General features: G+C 34.2%; 3 protein-coding genes across 5 annotated transcripts; 1 reads left to right on the top strand and 2 right to left on the bottom strand.

Annotated features, from left to right (window-relative positions):
* Window positions 1-407: 407 nt before the first annotated feature.
* On the bottom strand, window positions 408-17,793 carry LOC135839503 (ankycorbin-like). 3 transcript variants are annotated; one of them, XM_065355563.1, is made up of 15 exons: window positions 17,293-17,793; window positions 17,073-17,136; window positions 11,090-11,290; window positions 10,761-11,019; window positions 10,436-10,675; window positions 10,269-10,343; window positions 9,567-9,765; window positions 9,137-9,383; window positions 8,837-9,021; window positions 8,278-8,407; window positions 6,222-7,818; window positions 4,701-4,818; window positions 4,369-4,559; window positions 1,383-1,487; window positions 408-1,182 (listed from the first exon to the last, which is right to left on the bottom strand). In XM_065355563.1, exons 3-15 carry the CDS (start codon window positions 11,243-11,245, stop codon window positions 878-880), a joined length of 3,807 nt encoding a protein of 1,268 aa, XP_065211635.1. In that variant the 5' UTR covers window positions 11,246-11,290; window positions 17,073-17,136; window positions 17,293-17,793; the 3' UTR covers window positions 408-877. The 3 variants fall into 3 exon arrangements, with proteins under 3 accessions (XP_065211635.1, XP_065211633.1, XP_065211634.1); XM_065355561.1 differs by having other exon boundaries at window positions 1,272-1,487; window positions 17,293-17,791; XM_065355562.1 differs by lacking the exon at window positions 17,073-17,136 and having other exon boundaries at window positions 1,272-1,487; window positions 17,293-17,791.
* A 250-nt stretch (window positions 17,794-18,043) lies between these two features.
* Window positions 18,044-20,117, top strand: LOC135839507 (nitric oxide synthase-interacting protein homolog). The gene is made up of 8 exons (XM_065355571.1): window positions 18,044-18,155; window positions 18,440-18,681; window positions 18,769-18,880; window positions 18,969-19,068; window positions 19,146-19,258; window positions 19,332-19,519; window positions 19,606-19,714; window positions 19,807-20,117. The coding sequence occupies exons 2-8, from the start codon at window positions 18,506-18,508 to the stop codon at window positions 19,876-19,878; spliced, it is 870 nt and encodes a 289-aa protein (XP_065211643.1). The 5' UTR covers window positions 18,044-18,155; window positions 18,440-18,505; the 3' UTR covers window positions 19,879-20,117.
* Yif1 (Yip1d-interacting factor 1) lies at window positions 20,068-22,226 on the bottom strand. The gene is made up of 7 exons (XM_065355570.1): window positions 21,881-22,226; window positions 21,620-21,802; window positions 21,283-21,539; window positions 21,116-21,210; window positions 20,847-21,044; window positions 20,656-20,749; window positions 20,068-20,583 (listed from the first exon to the last, which is right to left on the bottom strand). The coding sequence occupies exons 1-7, from the start codon at window positions 21,909-21,911 to the stop codon at window positions 20,407-20,409; spliced, it is 1,035 nt and encodes a 344-aa protein (XP_065211642.1). The 5' UTR covers window positions 21,912-22,226; the 3' UTR covers window positions 20,068-20,406.
* Between the last annotated feature and the right edge of the window lie 177 nt (window positions 22,227-22,403).

The following is a 22,403-nucleotide window of genomic DNA, read 5'->3' as shown; positions in this document are numbered from 1 at the left end:
ATATTCGTAACATCAATATTTTATGATTTGAACGTTTTAAACAATTATTTGATGTGATGCATTTTCTTTCAGTCTTTTTAAAAATATATTTTGTACACCAAACAACGTTTTATACCAAAAAAAAAAATTGAAATGCAAAATGTCAATCTTGATTAAGTATTAAATATTGACTTCTTCTTTTTCACACGAAAAAATTCCCATACTCGCAAAATTACAAGAAAATACTAGAAAGTAAAAATTAATCAAGTAAATTGTTACTTGATTAATTTTCACTTACGGTTGTTTTATTAATTACTTACACAATACTTAACACTGTCCAGTATTTTTATACCTACAGTACTACATAACACGTAGAGTTATTGCACAAAGTACAGCTCAAATTACTACCTAGCATAGGTACAGGTTAGTACTTATGTATTCATGCCTTTATTTTTATTTGTACATACACTGGAAATACATAAATTCTGCAGACATTACAAAAAATCTGTATAATCATGGTTTAAGTTATTCGCAATTAGGTATATTTAATAAAAATCATGAGTACAAATTTTTAAGCAACCGACATTTTTGAAAAACACTCTTGGACAGCTACATAACATACATAAAAAAAAATATCATCATAAATAAATTATATTTTTCATACTCATGCCTTACTGCACGTATATAATCACATTGCAGGATGATTAAGTGTCCTCGCCGTCTGTATCTACTAAAAATATAAGTCCTCATCTCCTCATTCTTGAAAACGTAGTAGGTACTAGGTACAGGTAGGTATTCCTGATTTCTTAGTTTTGTTCAATACCTAGCCACGTTATTTGACAGATAAAAATCTAAAATACACAAGTACGTATTACAGCTGAAGATGTCTTCTGGTCATCTACGAAAGATCTTTTTCTCCATCCGATGATGATCTCTCTTCCGTATTATTGGACCCTTTAATTGTAAATGTAACGTAATAACGCTTATTTTTATCAAGTTTCTCGGTTGGTAACGAGATTATTTGCTTTTCAGCTCCATGAATTAATTCAAGCGTAACTGGTTTAGATGGATCGACGTTTTTCAAGCACTTGGCAATTTCCGTAGGTTGCTTACGTTGGGTAGGTTTATCATCTATTCGAGGTAAAAAACATCGATAGGATTCGGTGTTGGTTTTTGGTAGCAGATGATGATCTATTTTTGAAACTGGAAATTGAATGAAAATTTTAAAAATATAACAAGTGTAGAAAAATTGTAAATTTGTGTAGGTGAAATAATATATGGATGAAATTTACTGTAAGCTGCACACGGTATTCCGGTGTAAGCATGAGTAGCATGAATGCAGCGATGAGTTCCATGGGTACAAAATAAAGGGTTATCGGGAACATTTTGCAGCAACGTCTTACCAGCTCGAGTTCTCTTCAGTGCTTTCGTCAATCTTTCGAAGTCGTCGGTTGATTTGATTCGTGGTATATCTTTTTTATTCGCTGATTGTAAAATGCGTAGTTGTTCTGTGAAAAAAATCACCAGTGTTGGTTCACTTGACATTAAAATGTCGCATAACTAGCAGTAAAGGAAGTGTTAATCCCTCGTTGTAATGAAAAATCAACTATTGAAACTATGATGTAAAATAGTATACGCGACAGGATTGGACAGTAACGCGATTAACTTGTGCGATTTAAGTCGCTCGGCTTCGCCTCTCTCCTTAAACTTCGCACTCGTTAATCGCATACTTTCCGCTCCTGTCACGTAATATACTATTACGTCGTCTTTTTTTCTGAATGCGTATTTACGGCAAACTGATTAAGTAACCTATTTTAATTTCATATGAGAGGAAAATAAACGCTGAAATTTTAAAAAATTGTTAATTTAGAATTTGTAAACATGTGCGGAAAACAGTTACTTTCCTCCCTAGGGAGGAAAATAACTACTTTCCGCGCTTGTTCAGATAGACGCGTTAAAGACGTATTTTCCACCAACAAAACTATCTAGGAAACTACTCATTTTCCGATCATATGACATTAAAATAAATTGCCTACTCGGTTTGCCGTATATAGTATATGTATACTAGGGGGCTGCGCCCCCTGGCCGCTTCGCGGCCCAACCCCCATACTCGTTCCTCGGGCTTCGCCCTCGGAACTCGCTTTTGGGGGCTACGCCCCCAAACCCCCCTTCACTCACTCTCAGCAGAGGGTTGCCCCCAAGTACCTTTCCTTAAGAACATAGTTGGCAAAGTTCGCGGAAACTGTGAACGCGTTCACGTTCACGTTCCCTGAGGTGGGAACGCGTTCGCGCTCACGTTCATCAGGCGCCCTTCACGTTCACATTCACGTTCGTAAAAAATGTCTATTTTCAAGCAAAAAGTGATGAAAATGAGTCGAAAACGCATGTTGAAATCAGTACGTTCATCATATCGTTCACCTAAAATTGAACGCGTTCACGCTCACGTTCACTGGAATTGAACGCGTTCGCGAACTTTCGCGTTCATGAACGGGTGAACGGGGTGAACTTTGCCAACTATGCTTAAGAACTTGTAATTTGAAACGCCATTGTGGAATCATTTCATTCATTTTCACACCACTTTCAAGTTTCAACGACTTTCAGCACTTTGAACAATTTTTTTCAACCTCCAATACTTTTAATGAATTTTCAAGCAACAATTTTTAAAAATGTTAGGTACTTAAAATGGACAGTCAGACAGACGATTTGAATTACCTTATAAAAAAATGATAGATGATAGACGCGAAAACAAAGCACTGAAGACAGACGGATTAACATTAACAATTAACATCTGTTGATAATTTCACGCTTCATCGATTCGATTTCGATTTGCAAAAATCATAATCCTCGGCTCCTCGCATTGTAAGAATTCCGTTGTTGGAGGAGTGGGAGATTTTTATGCGCGCGCATGTCGGGTGATCCCGTCTGGAATAACAACGACATGGCATCGCGTTGACCGGTACATTTACGTTGGTGGTTGTGTGTATGCTTGTGTGGGTGTATAAGTACACGCATCGTTGTAACGGTTTTTTGTTATAAAATTCCATAAAAATCGATCAAAATCGCACGATACAATAAACTTTTTGGTAATCTGTTTTCACCATTCGAATGAGCATGAATTTTCGAACATTTCCCTCGTTTACAGTACCCATCCAGCATATTTAGTTTTCGAGATAATTTAATTCAAATCAATTCAAATTTGGATTCAAAATAGCTCAAAAACTAAAAACCCTAGAGGGGTAATGTAATCGAGGGAAATGTTCAGAATTTAATGCTCTTCAAAATGAGATATTAACCGCCTTTCTAGCTTTTTTCGTTCTTGATAAATTTGAGAATAATCGAAAAAACGGCAAAAACAGCCCATTTCAACTCAAAATTTGGGCCCTTTAATTCCAAAAATTTTACCCTCGCGTATTTTTCCTATATTCTGGAGAAGTTAAGCTGTCGATTAAAAAAAAAATTAGCTCTCTAGGTGCCATAGATCGGGCTGGGAATTTTTTGGGTATTTTTTGGGTATTTATTTTTCTTGCAGCTTTATAGTATAGATATATACTGTCTTAGAGTACATTGCGAGATCCGACATATACACAGGCATTGTGAGATCCACCCAAAAAAAATCCGAAAAATGCTAAAAACTGAAATAATAACCCTACAACTTCGTTCGAACGCACGTTGCAGTGTGTAAACAGTGCCTTTCTATGCATTGCCGCCATCAATTTCGCGATCCGCATAAACCGAGATCCACCAACGGCCTAAACCTGATTTGGGGGTGGATCTCGCAAGGTGCGTCGTTTATCTATTTTCAAAAATTGTATATAAGTATATGAATAGAGTAGGTAAAACGAGATCCGGCTGAAAATGCGTGTACACGGTCCCCTGGATCTCACAAGTACCGTGGCATATGAGAGAACTTGCGAGATCCGGCAAAAGGATCTCAGGATCTCGCAATGCCCGATTTTATATAAAACGGATCTCGTAATGTATGGTTTTTACATGTATACATATACGTACTACGTAGTACCTATTTATGTGTTTGGAGTTATACATTCGGACATCAGTATGTGCGGAGGAGAAGGGGTGAGTTCTAAAATGAGAATCACGTTTGCATCCCCGTAGCGTCATTCATAATGAACTGCATTTGAAAAAAAGGGGTTGGTAAGTAAAAATAAAAAACATGAAAATGTTGCTTATTTTTACAATGATCTCTGAAAATCTGTGACGCACTTTCCTCTCACCACTTCTCTCTCACTGCCTTCCTTCCTCACTGTGGATTTTATTTAATACAAATCATAGCACCTGCTTATTAAATAGGTAGGTTTTGTTAGAAAATGTCTTCTTTCTTGCACAGTTTTTAGATACGAAGAAAAGATTGTACATTATATTATTACATACCATATAAATATCTTTCGAAATGGCGAAATGAGTAAATGCCATCGTATTGACGCAATCCGACGATTAAACCAGCTTTTTGATAATCGTCAACGAGACGTTTTACGAGAATTTGTTCGTTAGATTTACCAGCTCGTATTTGTAATCTTTTTAATTCTAATAATGTATGAAAAATCCTCCTCTCTAGGTGATACCTAAAACAAAACATCAGAATCAATTATACATATTTAATTATTTATCCAATAACATCTACCTAGGTACATATATCTAATTTTTGAAAAACTTGAATGTACTCGTACGTAGTTTTAGTTGGCAGATATATACTCATAACTCACTTTCGTAAGCTGTTTTGAACAGCTTGGGTGACTGATGAAACGTTCACATCTGTAAAATTTTCTTTGTCTAATTTATTAGTTGCCCGAGGGATTTTACTTTTTGCTTTTTTGGAGGCATCTGAAAAAAAAAACAACAGGAATATAACAATTGCCAGGATACATATAGCCCAGTCAAATAGCGGAAAAAATGGGTGAACCCGGACAAAATTGGGATCAAAGTTTTTTTTTGCGAATATTGTCTAGGATGGTGTAGTGAACAACATACTAAAAGCCCCCGCCCCTACCCCTAGAGCTAATCCCCCCACAGTGGATCAAAGCCCCCCAAATCCGTTTTTTGTCAAAAAATTACTTTTGAGTAAAATGAGCACTGATTATTTAATCTCTCCTCAAATACCTATCAAATGAGCTATCAACCAACTCCCTAGCCCCAAGGGGGGCGCTACGACCCCTCAAAGTGATGTGATTTCAATTTCATGACTTTGGGCCTTGAAACCTGTTCTAATCGATCAAATAAAGTCAAACTTGGGGAATGAGATTACTTTGGGACCTAAAGTCGACCCCTAGGGTGGGGGAGGGTCAAATTCGAAAATTACGGTAAGGTCATTTTTTTGGAGGGCCATAATATGGTCCCAAATGAATGAAAATGGTCCAAAATCATATCATTGGTCAACATATCCAAATTTCAGCTTCCTAGGTCATCCCCACTTCTTTTAAGAAGGAAAAAACCGAAAATAGGGGTAAAATGAGGGGTTTTCCACCTTAATTCCGCCTTAAATGGGATGGGAATGACTTAGGGGCTTTTAGTATGTTGTTCACTACACCATCCTAGACAATATTCGCAAAAAAACCTTTGATCCCAATTATGTCCGGGTCAAATCGTAATTTGACTGGGCTAATATGTCTTAAAATGCAAATAAATATTCTACGACTGAGTATCTGTACATAGGTACCTATATCATAAAAAAGATAATAATTTAGCATTTTCTTTCAAAAGTTTAACGGGGGGTAAGGGGGCACAGGGTAGCATGAATATTAGACCTCATTTTCAATACTAAGTTTCTATTTGTTTTAAATGTATCGAAAATTTATTGTTTTAACGGGTGGAAGGGTATACAGATATTTTTAGCGAAAAATACTAGCAGTAGGTACCCATGTTTCTTCTTTATTCTTGTTTTCAAAGATGCTAAAAAATTTCTTTTATGATTTTGAAACATAGTAGGTGAAAAGTACATATTCACACCTACCTACTAAAATCATAATTATTCATCTTGAAAACAAATTTTGTTGAAAAATTTGAAATTTTTAATTCGCGAGCGAAGGTAGGTAAATAAAGATCAAGTGACAATCTCAAAATTCCCACATTTTTTGAAAATTCAATTGGCAAAAATAATTCGGAGGGAAGCTTTTCAAATTTAAAAAAAAAAAAAATTGTGCCCATTAGTTTACCTGAACCAAAGTCGGAGGTAATAATCATGAAGTAGGTATACTATTTACATAGATATTAATACATAATTTTTGTACCTTCCATAGTAGAAATTTCATTCCGTTTGCGAGATGAGCCAGCATTCGAATCATCATAAGGGGTGAATCTGGAAGCCCGTTTTTCGTCGTCATCTGGTAAAACTTCAAAACTGCTTCTAGAGCGACGTTCGATTTTTTTGCTATTTTCATCAGTTTTTCTCGTCTCACTCTTTGCTCTACTGACGTTCTGAAAATCCGCGCTGTTTTTCACCATAATTGTATCTTTGCGACGTTTGATTTCGATGGTTTCGTCGTCATCCAAAATAACACATATCAATCCCCTATCTTTCGTGAAATTATCGTTTAAATTGAATAATTCGTTGGATCGCGTATCGATTGTGGAATTATCAAACTCGTTGCGCACGGATGATTGGTCTTCTTGTTTTACCTCATCGGTGTTGTAATTTTCAGGAAATTCATAATTTTCATCATTTTTCATTTCTTCGGCAATTTCTCGCTGATAATTTTTGATTTCAATAGAAGAAGCATCGTCATTTGTTTCCTCCTTTAATTCTTCGTTCTGTTGGTTTAAAGATGGGTCTTCTTTTTCGGTAGTTGCTGTTTTGGATCCGGTTTCTTGGGTTGTTTCTACTGTTGTCTCGTTTTCTGTTTTTATAACATTCGTATTTTGTTCCAATTCCTCTACATTTCTAGCGTTTTCAGTTTTTGATTTTTGAGTATCTGATAAATTATGCGCATCGTTTTCAACGTCCAAGTTACTGGTATCAAACTGTACGCGAGTTTGTTGCTTACTTTTATCTGCGGAATTACCATCATCAAAATCTTTTGATTTTTTTTGTACTTGTTCTTCCGATTTTGATGGAGTTGAGACTGCTTCTGGCTCAACTTTAGCGCCGCTTGCATCCTTATTTTCCTCTTTTTTAATCTCATTCATTTCTTCTTTTACGATTTTCTTCTCTATGATCTCTTCGTGATCAGCAAGGTCTTTTTTCGTTACATCGACATTTTCAGGTGCAACAAGATTATCTGGATCAACTTTTTGATTTGCATTAGACGAATCAGCTTCTTCGCTTGTTCCATCCTGTACTTCTAGTTTTTGGTATTGTATTTCTTGATATTCGTTTTCACTGCTACCATTTTTCTTATTATCCGTCATATCTTGTTCATCTTCCCGATGTACTAGTGCGGTAACAGTGTGAAGATTTTCCGATTTAGTTGTTTCAATAAGATGATTTATATCATTATCTTCGTCTAATTTAGTTTTATGTACGCGTTCCTCGGCTGGATTTGTGGCATCTAGGTTTTCTGTTTCTTTTTGAATATTTTCGCTTGTTTTTCTTCTCATTTTCCGTTGTCGTCGTCGGCGTCTTCTTTTCTTTCGAGAGTCATTTTCTGACGAACGATCAGAGAAGTCACTGGAATTCGAATCCAAGCTGTTGCTGAAATAGGTATCGTTGCCATTGTCGCATTGACGGCTATTACTTCTATTGGTTGAAGTTTTTATAACACTTCGATGGTAACTGTTGCCATGATTTGTGCCTTTTCGTTTACTTTTCTCGTAGGTGCATTTAATTTCATCGCTGTATACGTTTGATTCTCGAATATTTTCTGAGCATAAGTTTGCTTCAATTCGAACCTAAAATGATTCAGTATACATCGATTAGTACCCATATAATATACGTAAGTAGCCTACCTACTAAACTAGGTACCTACATTATAACATATTTGTGTGAGTTATTTACCCTCTCATACCAATGCAAGCCAAAAGGTGAGCCAAGATGAACCCCCTCCCCAAACATTGGTAAAAAAAAAATTTCAAAGCATACCTATCCTCACTTACAACGAAACTTTTTATCAAGGCTTGGTAAAAAAAGAAAACGAAATTGATATGCTTAACCATCAAGTGTTGTGATCTATTTTTTTGAATTATTTTATGAAGTAAGGGCTAACTATATACTTTAAAATTTTTTAGCATAATTTTTGTTGGTGAAGGCAAATGAATATTACCTACCTATACATGGCAAATAATTTAAACAAGTATGTAATTTAAAAAGTACCTAGGCCTAACATTGCCATTTAAAAATGATTCACTCACTTGAACTGTTCTGCTCTTAGTGGTTTGGTATCCGCAAGGACTGGTATCTAATGATCGAGAATTACGATTTTGGAAAGGTGCTTCCAAAGTACCATCCGGAGAACCGTGATAATCTGAATGTGATTCCATTCTATAACACAAAGCGATAATTGAAATTTAACGATTCACTTTCCAGGTAAGTATTTTTATCAAAACTTTTTTTGAACACTTTTGAAGAATTTTTGGCCCAAAATTGGTCCATGATTTTATAAGGATTTAAAAAAAAAAAAAAAAAAAAAAAAAGATGTGATACGTTCTATCGAAATGAGTTAGAATTTTCGATAGGAAATCAAAAATTTCCCTCAAAATCTTTTTTGAGCACTTTTGAACTATTTTAAACCCAAACTTTTTCTGAGAAATTTTGAAGAATTTTCAGTCCAAAATTTGGACCATGATTTTCTGGATTTTTAAAAGAGGTGCTAAACGTCCTATCAAAATGGGTTAGAATTTTGACAGGAAATAAAAAATTTCCATAAAAACTGTTTTTGAGCACTATTGAACAATTTTGTAAAGATTTCACCTGCGAGGTCCTCTTAGAGCCGCCGAATAGCTGGACAATTTAGTAGCTGGAACTCCTCCATGCAACTGTAAATATTTCGCGCACCCTCTATTACTTTTACAGAGGGCCGCATCTAAAGGAGTCATCATATCACCTTTACTTGTTTTCATAACCGGATTCACCAATGACTGATAATCCAATAACACCTGGAATATTATTTTTCATTTATACCTAATAGGTCTAATATAATTCAATGTAGGATTCAAATAGGTAAATATTGGTATAATTAGTAGGTACTTGATAGGTATGCATCTAATTTACCTTACACATTTCAATATTATTCGTAATTGCTGCAATGTGTAGTGGGCATCGACCATCTACGTTGGAAGAATTTACCGCATCAGGTCTTTGAGACAATAACCATTTAACCAAATCTTTTCTTCCAGCATTTACTGCTTCGTGAATACAGTAATCTCCTCTAATATTTCGTATCCACAAATTTCCGTTGTGTTTTTTCAAAATACGTAATGTTTCGAATTGTCCTTTAGCTGCTCCGCAATGAGCGGGACTAAAATACAAAAACAAAAATCTACAGTGAAACCAATGCAATAATAGGTAGGTAAACTCTTTCTTCGTTCAAATCGTTCATAAATTAAAAATTGAAATAACTTTGCAAAATTAAGAAAAATTAAAACCTTAAAATGTGTATTTAAAAGCAAAATATGTGACAAAATGTTTACAAAAATCTCACGTGCGTCCTTTGCGGTCTTGACGATTGGCGTTGGCGCCAAATTGAAGTAACAATTGTGTAGCATCAGCATGTCCTAAAGTAACACTGTAAAATAACGGTGAACAACCATTGTTATCGATTACGTCCACGTCGGCTCCGCAAAGTTCTATTAATGTTTCCAAACAATCAGTATGACCTCGACTGGCTGCACAATGAAGGGCTAAAATGAAAAATATGAACAAGTATAAAATGACGTGCCGAATTCGTGAAAATGAAAAGTGATTAGAAGGGTTTGGCAAGGGTACCTTAAACATGTAAAATATGTACAATTCATTTTAAATCCATTACCTACAAAACTTTTGTTTCAGTTTGATGGATATTTCTTTTTCTTTTCTTTTTTTTACATTTTTATTTGAAAATTATACAGCAAAGGGGTTTAAGTTGCCTATTGCACGTCGTAAATAAATATTTTTATGTGTTAATAAAAATTGCATATCTCATACGCCGTAAATGTAAAAGGAAATGAGAATTGTTATCAGATAAGCAAATGAGAGAAGTACTTATTGATTTTTATTCTGCTTTATGCTTATCTGGCATTATATTTAAGGTGTTCGATCGACTAAAATATATTTTATAAGAATTAGTGATCGAGGAAAAAGAGGAGTTGAATCAGAACGAGTTGTATGATCGCTGCATCATGTGTACATAAATGTATGTACTCACCAGTTAAGCCATCTTTATCATGTGCTTGAATAGATGCCCCCGCATTTGTCAAAGCCAATACAGCATCTGAGCTTCCTATAAGTACATTAATAAAAGAACATAAATAATTTCAACACCTCCTAATTGGTAAGGTTTAAAATTGAAATTGAATTAAACAATAAACACACCAGCACTAGCAGCCCATAATAATGGCGGTCTTCCATCGTGATCAGTCGCATTAACATCAACATGGTAATTCAACAATACTCTCAGCACTCCTAATCCTAATCGAAAATCATTTCCAATTTCTGAACTGGTGCCACACATTTGTGCAGCATAATGTATCGGATATCCTCCATGCACATCAGGAGTTGAAGGATTAGCTCCGCATTTCAATAAAATCTGCAAAAGCTCGATCTCGCCGCAAACTAAAAATCCAGAATTATATTATTTTACAAAGTACGATCGCCTTGAGGAAGCAAAAGTTGGCTGAATTATTCGAATCAGCATTACCTGTTGCCCAATGTATGACAGAATGTCTTTCGGTGTCTAATTTATTTATGTCGGCATTTTTCGATAGTAAAAAATTTACTAGTAGAACGTTTCCGGCAATTACCGCTAAATGTAAAGCTGTGTATCCGTCTTCATCCGCAGCATCTAATAATTCCGGGGCAGCATTTAAAACGATTTCTGCACACTTGAGAGATGAATTTTCTGCACAATAATGTAACGCAGTTTTTAACGTTCTGTCTCTCTCTCCAACTGTCTGAGGCTGTTGAAAAAAATCACACAATAATGAGTAACCTATCGAGAAAAATTGTTAAAATTTTGAACAAACCTACCTTCTTTTTCAAGATTGCTATCAACTGCTCGACATTTTCTTGTTGGCATGCGTACATTAAAGCTGTAGCACCTTCTGACGAGCTGATTTCTATTTCTTGAAAACTCAATCGAAATTGATCGTTCCAGGAGTGGCGAGCTGTAGCTGCTGAAGCCATCTGGTACTTTGTGATATTCTATTCCATTTCGATGAATAATTCATTCTTGAAAGTCAATTTGGAAGAAAAAAATATACATTAGAAAATAGGTATCGTACTTGGACATTATACTGATTAGGAGTTATGTACTTGGGCTAGGTATGGCCGAATAAGATATGCAACGCAGTTCTTTTACAAATAGGTACATACTTAATTTAAATCTAAAAAAGGAATCATTCAAAGTTTCCGACTCCGATTCAAAGGGTATTTTTTTAAGTAAAAATGTATTTTGTTCAGGTAGGAACAGATAATATGGGTAGGTAGGTACCTAGTTGGATAGTTAGATAGATACTGTCGACATCATGTGTAATTTTACCTTCCCTGAAAATTAAAATGATTAGGTATGTACCTGCCTAATCTAGTATTCATTTAACAATCCATACTCCACCCAAGTACACACTATTAAGGAGCTAGCTTATCAGTAGCAGTTCAACTTAGAACTTTCCATCGGTCAATACCAGTCACTACGGTACTCATATCATCGCAAAAGTGTTGAATAAATTACTCTTATGTAAATCATATTTTAAGGTTTACTCGAATTTAACGCATGAAAGCATGAACAATGATGTTGTTAAGGTTGAGAGATAAGGGAAACGGAAGGAAAACGGTAACAATAACAGCTGAGTTGGGTTTGATTAGCTTTCCTTGATTCTATGTGGAAGAAAAAAGTTGTACAAGGTCTATGTGTATATTATCGGCGGTGCCACGCACGCCAAAATAGTTTTCCAACTCTCAACCCTCGAGTGAAGGTATCGCAATTCGCTATGGTACTTCCATTAATGACCTTGCTTCAAAATATACCTGCACTTCATCTTCTTGAGAAAATATAAAATTGGAGTTTGATTTTCGCGATAAAAAAGTACCACTTGAAAAAATAATTGACCCTTTTTCCAAAATCTTACCGTAGTCTTTATTATACTTACCCACTTTTAATAAAATGGCCGGCTAATTTTATTCAGATATTTGACAACGAGCTATGATAATGATCAAGAATATAAATCGGTGGGAGCAAGAAAAAAAAAAGGATAGGGATTTGGAAGTATACACCTACCTATCATAAAATATAGTTAAACACTAAAATTGTAGGTATATAGTATACGTATTAGTCATCCTGGAAATTATAAGCAAGCGTTGACCTGGATTTCCATAAGTCATGAGAAGCAAGCAGCTAATAAAAATTGCGCGATTATAAAAAAAAAGGCGAAAGAATAGAAAGATCGCGTGAGAGTAATGGTCACAAAATACTTATTTGTCCGTCTACTTATTGACCCAAATGTCTTTATACAATAGAATATATAGGCCACTCTTGCGGGTTTATTGTGTTGGTGAATGTTATTATTAACCCAGAAAAAAAATACGAAATTTGCGTGCAATTTTCTCGCTTTTAATAAAATTTGATTATTTACTCCATGACCTTTGTTGAGTGATAAAATAAAGGCCAACATTGAACGTCTGTGGCCGGCCTGATGTATTTCGTGTGAGAAGGAACAAGTATAGGTAATAAGTGTATTTTAGCTACGTATGGTAAGTTTATGAGTATAATGTTTCTACCTAAAAAATGAAAAAACCTACAAATGGAAAGATGTGTTCAATTTCATTTTGTAAAGCCAAAATGGGCAAATCTAGAGTTCCTTTTTTCGATCACGAATTAGGAGAATACATACACGAATATTAAATGGATGATTCATTTTCAGTATACTTCATACATCCATTCATAGAATGTATTTAGCAAATGGCTGATATGCCCGACTTAAAGGTTACGATGCGTCGATATTCAGAAATAGCTGTTTAAATTTAAACAAACTTTTTTCTTATTCCTTCAAGACTTCTCGTATTTTTGTCAGTTCATGTCAATCAAAAAAATTTGCAGGGTTAAAAGCATTACTTCCCAGCCCACTGTGCATTTCAAAATTTATAACCTCGGTTAGGGTTCGCTTTTAGTATATGTACCTACATACTTACCTACCATTACATATTGTTGATCCAACTTTGTGCTTTCTTTAGTTGGAATACAAGTATATATTAGGTACATATAGCAATATAGCATAGGTAATTGAATGCGTGCATCGATTTTTAAAATTTTGGACCATGCTTTAAAAATATCATTTTATTTGTCATACAACCCTGCTCACTCATAATGTAGGTGCTCTTTTTTTGGGGCTAAAAAATAACCACAGACCGCATGTTTATATAGCTCTCGTCTTCAGCCTGCATTCTGAGATAGGTACATTCTTCTTTACTCCATCTCCCTAAGTGGGTAGGGTGGGTTGCTATAACTAATATATTGATCATTGTATTTACTTAGATATAATAAAACCGTTTTTGAATTTTTTTTCAACTTTCCGGGGACTTTGCATATAACTTACAAAAATCATACGATTTTGGACATAGGTATTCAAATGTTTTGTAAACTAACCTAAAAAAAGTGAAAATTTCAAAAATGGTGTCATCACTTCAGTGGATACAATAATCAATTAATACCCATTTTTTAAATTAATATGTATTTTAAATGTAAACTTAAAATTTTGAAACCCCAGTAGAAAATTGAAAGTTTAAATCAGGGATCCAAAATCTTACATGCGGTCTTTTGAGGCCCCCATCACAACTGTTGATCGAATCCCCCCATCCATAATTTTCCAAAAAAACGTCAACGACGACTCACTGTATTGCATACTTTTTTCTGATAATTTTACTCATGCATTTCTGGGGCCTGAAAAATCTTGAAGATGATGACCAGAGGGATTGATATCGAGGTAAGTAAGTTTTACTTGAAAAATCGAAATTTATCCAGAAGAGGGAAAATTTTTAAAAGAAAGAAAAAGAGTGTAGAGAAGAAGGAGAGAGGGATAGTGAGACAGTGAGAGAAAGGATGTCATACACTTTCAAATATCACTATAAAAGTACATGCTCATTTCTGCGAGACATCTTCTGTTAACATATACCTAATACCACAGACTTCTATGTATAAACTAGATGACGAACTCCGTGTGAAACACACGGACGCGTGTAGTATAACGCGCCCCTGCAACGTAGGTCAAGAAACACCATAATAACAATGCGAGTTATATGAATGCGCGATCATTTTTTTTATTTTTACATTTTTTACCAGTAAATTTTTCAATAAATCAACTGGATATGAATGGAAACAGATGTGCAGAACATCAATGTTTAATGTAATCATGAAATCCTTTCACAGTTTATTTACAATACAAATGAAAAATGAAAAATGAAACTTAGTAACATTGGGAAAATTTATTTTATTCGTGCTTAAAATTGGTCTTTTTTTTCATTTTATTTATGGTACTTGCATGATCGTTTAATATTTTTTCAAGGCTATAAAAACGCATGTTCATTGTTCATAATACCTATCTCTTACAGATTAAATTGAATAAAAATAACTTATGTATGATCAACACCAAAATCTTTTGAAGAACAATAATCAATAATTCAGATTAGGAAAAAGGGTTGATCCAGTACACAAAATCTTCAGAGAAGAGATTATTACGAACTTCATGTTCTAAAATTTTTGAAGCTCAAAGTTGTAAAAAGTCGTCACACACAGTAAAAATTCAACTTCAAACTGAAAAGTGAAATTGATGGAAATTTTTAGTGAATTGTGCACATTTTTTGGTTTATTACAAATTAAAATTCATACCTATTTAAGTGTTTATTGAAAATTTTGCGTAATTTCAATTCAAGGTTGACATGCATAAAAATCTGTCTGTTAAAAATGACCATTTCTTTACGAAATAGAAAAAAATCTATACCAATCGATAGTAGGTAAATTCTACTTTCTTTGGTTAATGTCCAATTGTCCAAACAAAATTTTTTCCGAATTCCTTCAATTCCAAGAAAATGGGGAAAACGTATTTATCCTATGATTCTGCTCTGCGCCTGTATTCATATCCTCTAGGCTCTTGTAGTCTTGTACCTACTTGGGAAATTTTTGCTAAAAAAACTCAGCAAACTTTTAAAACTAAAGTGTTCGTAGACTTTTTCCTTATTTCAAAGTAAGTAGTACATACCTACTTGCATGAAAAGTTCACGTGAACAATGCATAATATTGTGCAACGTTTTAGAAATAGGTATTTTTAAAATTTTTAGAAATTAAAAAAAAATTGGAAGCAAAAATTTTTGTTTTTCATCAAGTTGTTTTTTAAAATCCTTATTCCTTTCTGATGATTTCAATATTTAGCTTTGAATTTAGTTTGAAGGTTTTTTCAACTTTTTGTATGCACATATTCACATAATGTGCTTAGAATGAGTTACGAAATTTTATTCTTTATCTTATTACCTAATTATAAAAATTCTCAAAAAATAGTACTCACCTGAACGTATTTTTAGATGAAAACAAATTTTGTGTGCTTTAATTAGATTCAAAAATATGGCGGTTTCAAATTTCATTTCGTCAATATTTTCCCCTCGGGTAGCCCAAAAATGTTGAAAAAATTCACGTCACTAGTCTCATGTTTCCTCTACACATTTTGGGTAAATTCAAAAATTTCTGTTCAAAACTCATTGAGTCATTGAAGTATGATTTTTCCCCCGAAAAAATTGTTTTTTCTCTATTGTGGACAAGGGGGTGGGATGGAGAAAATTTTCGCTCCAACATTTGTTTAAAGGTACCCAACAATGTTTCATCAAAATTCTAAAATTCGAGGACAGGAGCATTTCACCTATTTTTACGTGGGAATACCCGAAACAAAATCCTATTTTGAGTTTGACCTTGTTCTTCATATTTTGGAATTAATTTTGTGTTATTTAAAAATTTTTGTTGTTCAATTTTTAAACATTTTTATAAAAATTTGGAAGTAAAAAATCAAAAATTTTCTTTCCTTACCAAGTTGCTTTTTAAAATCCTTTCTAATTATTTCAATATTTTTATCTACAAATTTACTTTGAAGGTTTTTTCGTATATACATAAGGTGCTTAAAATGATACACTTCAAAAAAATTCCTTTAAAAATTTTTTAAATCACAAAAAATCAAAAAATCTAAATCATTTCATAACATCTACCATATAATCACGCGTTAACTGCGACCAACTGCGACCTACGTGTCAGGGGCAAGATATACTATGACAATCATCAGTTTTTTAACACGTATCTTATGGCGAGTTCGTCATCTAGTTTATACATAGAAGTCTGTGCCTAATACGTATAGGCTAGCTATAACATGCCGTATTTACGGCAAACTGGTTAGGCAACTTCTTTCACAACATTTTTTCAATAGACTTCAGGTTAAAGTTTTTCAGCAAAATTTCATGGAGAATTCAATTTTGAATTACAATGTGCAATGTGCATAGGTACTAGAGGTAGAGTGATCTAAGATCGTCAAATTTTGATGTAGTGATGCTGTTAAATTAATTTTCATAATAATCTACTAAGCAATTCAAGGATCAATGTAGGTACTTCGTCTATTTGTTCAGATTTTCAGTTCATCTCTTACTACTTACTGTATAAAAAAAAAAAAAAAAACATTACTTATTATTTATCAACTTATGCCCCTCTTTATTTTTAGGTATATTTCATGGCAATTTTCTTAATTTTTAAAGTTTGCAGTCCTTTTTTTTTTTTTTTTACATCTCAGACACGTAATTTTTGCGACATGGGGGGGGGGCTTCTCCATTTGGTACTGTTAATTTCTTGTCACATGAGATGAGGGGACCAGGACATATTGTAATAATCTAACAATGTGGATCCTAAATACTTGTATTAAATTGAAAAATTAAAAAACCGTGATGATCAAATGAGATACATAACAGCTAATACTTTACATTTATGATTTACCTAAGTAGCCTGGGACATATTTTTCTTTCAGTCTTCCTGCTCCTACCACTCACAATTCATCCATCTTGAAATTAAATGTTAATTGGTATACTTTGGCAAATTTCTTTAAAATATACCTAGCTAAGTTAGATTAGGTATATAGGTATACAAAATATTAAGAATCTTTACGCAATAAAGTGTAATTAAAGTAGAATCTCTGGACATAGATGCATGAACTTACTACAAAAAGATGTCTTCTGCACTAATTCTGCTAAATTCTGATTGTACTCGTGTCGTTTATTTAGCCATCTCATAATTTATTCACTTTCTACTAAGCAACCGTAATGAAACCTCGGAAAATATTTCACTGAAATGTTTATAACTCGATTTGGTATTACAATTTGAAACATTGAATTTAAAAGATTAGGTAGAATTATGATCACAGATTACATTATTGGAACAAATTTTTAAACTGGAAAACAATCTTACACTAATCGCGAATTTATATCTTTAAGCGTTTGAATATTAAACTCATTAGAAAGTATGAACGGACAAAGTATCTCTTAAATTTTGAAGCGTTGAAAGCATGTGAGTGTGATCCGATTGTTTCGCGACAAAAAACACTGTCTACAAGTTTACAATTACTATCAGTTCTAACTCGAACCAACTCGTGTTGTAATACTTCTCAGATCATGGCTGTCATGGAAACATTGGAAACTAAAGTCAGTCGCTTATGGCGTAAGTATTCCATTTTATTATTGTGCTCCAGTTATTATTATTAGACGTAGGTACTCATTCTAATTTTGACGCAAATTCAAATGTATTCATCTCTTTATTGAAGATTATTCAGCGGTCTTCATTTCCCTGAAATGGAGTTGGAAGAGTAGCATAACTTTTGTTCGCAGGCTGTTTTTGTCAAACAAACAAAACGAACGAACCAAATCACCAAATGATTCACGAAGTAAAGTAGGTAGGTACCTACCCTTTTTCGAAAGACGAAAATGAAGTTTCGTCCAGTTTTTTTTGTAGGTCATTCTGTTTGTTGTGTTTCGATTTCTTTCTAGATTTTCAATTTTTGATTATTTTGATATCACTTTTCGTGTGGTCAATCTATAGACAGTAAAGGGAAGACTTCGCACTATCGTTATAAAAATGTACATTTTCCGTGCGCAAGGTTTTCGTAATTGCGAAGTTGCATGCGCGAGCGCCCTCTATAATTCACAGCGCGAGAAATGTACGAACTACGTAGATTCAAGAGCATCGCTATAGAATCGCGAAGTTACATGCGCGGCGCCCTCTACAAATTCTTCAAAACCTGGCGTCCGAAACGCGACTGGTTTTGATTTAGTCCCGCTTTGAGTGCGAAGTCTTCCCTTTACTGTCTATAGGTCAATCTCTTGGATTTTTTTCTTTTTCAACATAGTTTTTTTTAAGTTTTCGTAAAATACATTGCTATGACGCGTCACGCAAGAAATTGTACTGCTGGTGCAGTTTATACATATTACGAAAAGAAGAAAGATGCTCGAAGTTCTGGATACGGGACAGAAACTCAGAGACTTGGTAAAGATTCGGTCAAAGATTTCGATTGCTGCTGTTTAACGCTACAACCTTGCAGAAATCCTGTTGTAACGTAAGACTGCGTTAGATTTACCATTCTATAGTTGAAAAGTTAGCACGTGACATCAATATACGTACTGAAACTCATTTATTATTTCAGCCGAGATGGTTATTTATTCGATAAAGAAGCTATTTTGGAATATACCATCGTGAAAAAAAATGAAATTAGCAGACAACTAAAGGAATATGAGAAACAAAAGAAGAAAGAAGAAGTAAATAAGTTGTTATTGTGGAGCCCTCATCTTATTTTCAAAATTTCTCTGCTGATTTTTTTAAACCCAATTCTTTTTTCTTCTTCAGACAGAATTAGCGGAATTAGCCGTTGCAGAAAAACGTTCAAAAATTGTACATTTCTTGAAAAATGAACAGACGATTGCTTCTTCGCAACCATCAACTTCTGGTTGGTAACTTCTTACGAGTATTTATTGGTAAATGTAAGTTGTACGTGTAATAATGGGCTGGTATTTGTTTCATAAGGAGCGGTAAACAACTCAATCTCTAATATGGCAAATGGAAAAGATAAGCAGCTACCCAGCTTTTGGTTACCATCTCAAACACCAGACGCTAAAACTAGGAAGTTAGAAAAACCTGTAATGCAAAGTTATTACACGGGTTGAACTACTTTGTGGAAGTACAGTAACTAAAATTCGTTGTTATTTTTAGGACACTACGGTGTATTGTCCCATGAGTGGAAAACCATTGAAAATTAAAGGTTTAATTGACGTGAAATTCAAAGAAATCAAAGATTCATCAGACAAAACAAAACTGATTGCTAAAAAAGAGCGTTACGAATGTGCAGTTACTGGTGACGTCCTGAGCAATTCTATTCCAGTTGCTGTTTTAGCTACCACGTAAGTATTCTTGGAAAATGAAAATAGTCAAAAATGACCAGTTATTCGTGACCACTTGTTAAATAATTCAATATGTATTTTTGCAGTGGCGATGTTGTGACAATGGAATGCGTTGAGAAAATCATCAAGAAAAATATGATACATCCGTTAACCAATGAAAAACTTAAAGAAAAAGACATAATTCCTTTGCAACGGGTAATTATTTTTCTTACGGTACTTTAGCTGACGGAAGTGTGTGCGCTTCCAGTTGATTACATATAACTAATTTCAATATTCCCATGTTTTAGGGTGGTACCGGGTATGCACAAACGAATAATAGTTTGAAAGTTGAAAATCATAGACCCGTTTTGCAAGCTTAATCTACCTCACTTATTTTTGGTGATCATTGATCGAATGATCGATTATTTAAATTATTCGCAGTGATGCTAACTCAGTTGCGAAAAAGCCTGTAGATAAATTAAAGGAAAGCGTACACCAGCAATCTTCTTAAAAATTTTCCCCAGATCCATGTTCTCTACAGCCAGCTGTTGGTTGAATATTTTAATATGTACAGTATGTCAGTAATTTTTTTATTAAAATAAAATTGTTGTAAATCTCATTTTTCCATTTTGATTTGTTAATAAAAACAAGAAAAAAAATGAAGATACGGTAATAACATTTCACATGAAAAAAATAATAATAATTGTATAAAGAAACAAGAGACAGAATTATTATGATACAATTCAGAAATGACAATAAATAAATTCTGTACACGCTAATGATACTTTTCATATCGCAATCCACATCCATAAAGAAAGTAATCAAGTTGGAAATATAATATTTCCGTACACATCTTTCGAAAATCGATTCATCATAAAAATCACCACTCAAACAAAGCTTCAGTAAAATTAAACTATTCTCCAAGTCAACCACCATATCAGAAGAACTTGTGAGCACGATACAAACAACAAGAAATACTGTCTTCTTTTCAATCCTAATTGTTGAACAGCGGGTTGAGGAATTCCATACATATCTTGTTGGTAAGGCACTGGTTCAGCAAGAATTTGTAGTTTCAATGTTCTCATCTGTCCATCAAAAAAAAAAAAAAACTCAAGTTTCTTTACCAATTATCTAAGTTGATTGTTACTCATACTTACGAGGAAAAAGGCCAACGATGCACTCAGATAGGTTAAAGATATTAGATATCCAACTCGGCCAAATAGTAAATTCGTCAATAAAATGACGATAATCCTACAATAAATAATATAATGAATTAATGATTAATACGTAACCGACTACCGACTTATTACAAAATAATGCCACGCTCGAAACAATTCAAGAGACTTACGCTATGTATTTATAACTGGAGTAAGCGAGCAAATCGTATGTTTTCAAATTCGTATTGATGTTTGAAATATAGAGGGTAATCAACTGCACAAGCACCTCGAGAGCGTTCCACGCCAACGCATTTAAAGCTTCTATGCTCAATTTTTCAGGACTGAATCGATCATATACTCCCAAAATAAAACCAGCGACTAATATATATCTGCAAAAAATACAAATTCACAAACACTATGTCCTGCTTCACTTCTTAAACAAAAATCGACAACAACTTACGTAAGAAACGCCATTGTAGGAATGTACAAATCTGGAGCGTTTACTTCAAATTTCGGCTGTATCGGTTCATTTTGATCGTACTTAACCGACCAATCCTGCAAATATTTTACTCGATAAATTTTTGTATGACAATACCACTAAATAAATGCTATAATGATGTTCATTACCGAATGCAAATACGGAAACAGAATAATTGATAATTTTTTTGAGACGTACGCCGTATCTACGGCGAAATAGTACTTAAGTCTTGAAACTCCGACGTATTTCTCTAATTCTTGCCGTCCAGATGCGACGAAAGCTTGACCGAACTGCATCGCAGCACTAGCAACAACAGGATCAGTCAAGAGATTAGCTTGAGGAAACCCACTAGTTTCCGATGGTGCTGGATAGGAGTAATTATTCGGATTTGATGGCGGCATCATACCTACAAATTAATTCCGAAAAAGATGTGTTTTGATTCAGCGTGTTCCGTATTCCACATATTCAGAACATCGTAATTCATACCTGGTTGAGCGTACGGATGGACGTTTTGAGCGTGGAAAGAATTATCGACATAATTCTGTCCATACTGTGCATCATTCATAGGATTGTACACATGAGGGGCTTGAGGATTGACACGTGTCGACTCCAAACCGGGTGTTTCGTGTGGTCTTCTCACCAGTCTTCGACCGGCGGCGCCAGGGTTAGCTGCGAAAAATATATCATTATTAGAGCCTAATTCTCATCAGAATACCCAACTGCGATTATAATGTTTGTGACACTTACCGCTACGATTTAATTGATCGTTGAAATTCATTGTAACCAATTATGGAACTTATTTTACAAGTCGAATAAACACTACAAAGCGAGAAAGTTGAGAACTTATAAAAAAATGATAACAAATAACAATACTTTTCAAAGGGTCATTTGCCGCATTATTCGGAATATGACAAGTTGCATGAAATCGGATCACATCACAGCATTCTGCATCGTATCTTTTCCTTCGAAATTAACGCATATTTTATTATTATAATATCGTAAATCATGAAAAGATTTCCATAACTTGACTCAAAATTTGAAAATTCATCTGTTGTTTCGTTGATAAAATTACAGTTTTTTTCTGGGTTGGAACGTGGAACGTGGATCGTGGAAGTAGCACCTCGTCACAGAAACCGAAACCGTCAAAATACATGGTTTCTTAACGGTTTCGTTTCGTTTTTTAAAGTTTTTTTACTCCCAAAAACGGAACCTTTCTTGTTTCAACTTTGGATAATAATCCGAATCGATACAAGATAGCGCTGTCGACCGT

This window comes from Planococcus citri, chromosome 3 (assembly GCF_950023065.1).
Source record: "Planococcus citri chromosome 3, ihPlaCitr1.1, whole genome shotgun sequence".
Classification (NCBI taxonomy): domain Eukaryota; kingdom Metazoa; phylum Arthropoda; class Insecta; order Hemiptera; family Pseudococcidae; genus Planococcus; species Planococcus citri.
This window is presented reverse-complemented; position numbering and strand designations above follow the sequence as displayed.

What these genes read in the sequence shown, in the direction of transcription:
- Yif1 (XM_065355570.1), bottom strand. Translation starts at nt 21,911, where the DNA reads ATGAATTTCAACGATCAATTAAATCGTAGCG. An exon ending in CGATCAATTAAATCGTAGCG is followed by an intron (nt 21,803 to 21,880) that starts GTAAGTGTCACA and finishes TATTTTTCGCAG; the next exon opens with CTAACCCTGGCGCCGCCGGT. An exon ending in TGTTTCCGTATTTGCATTCG is followed by an intron (nt 21,211 to 21,282) that starts GTAATGAACATC and finishes AAATATTTGCAG; the next exon opens with GATTGGTCGGTTAAGTACGA.
- LOC135839503 (XM_065355561.1), bottom strand. Translation starts at nt 11,245, where the DNA reads ATGGCTTCAGCAGCTACAGCTCGCCACTCCTGGAACGATCAATTTCGA. An exon ending in TAGCAATCTTGAAAAAGAAG is followed by an intron (nt 11,020 to 11,089) that starts GTAGGTTTGTTC and finishes TTTTTTCAACAG; the next exon opens with CCTCAGACAGTTGGAGAGAG. An exon ending in TTTCGAAAGATATTTATATG is followed by an intron (nt 1,488 to 4,368) that starts GTATGTAATAAT and finishes TTTTTTTCACAG; the next exon opens with AACAACTACGCATTTTACAA.
- LOC135839507 (XM_065355571.1), top strand. Translation starts at nt 18,506, where the DNA reads ATGACGCGTCACGCAAGAAATTGTACTGCTGGTGCAGTTTATACATAT. An exon ending in TGCAGAAATCCTGTTGTAAC is followed by an intron (nt 18,682 to 18,768) that starts GTAAGACTGCGT and finishes TTATTATTTCAG; the next exon opens with CCGAGATGGTTATTTATTCG. An exon ending in GTTGCTGTTTTAGCTACCAC is followed by an intron (nt 19,520 to 19,605) that starts GTAAGTATTCTT and finishes GTATTTTTGCAG; the next exon opens with TGGCGATGTTGTGACAATGG.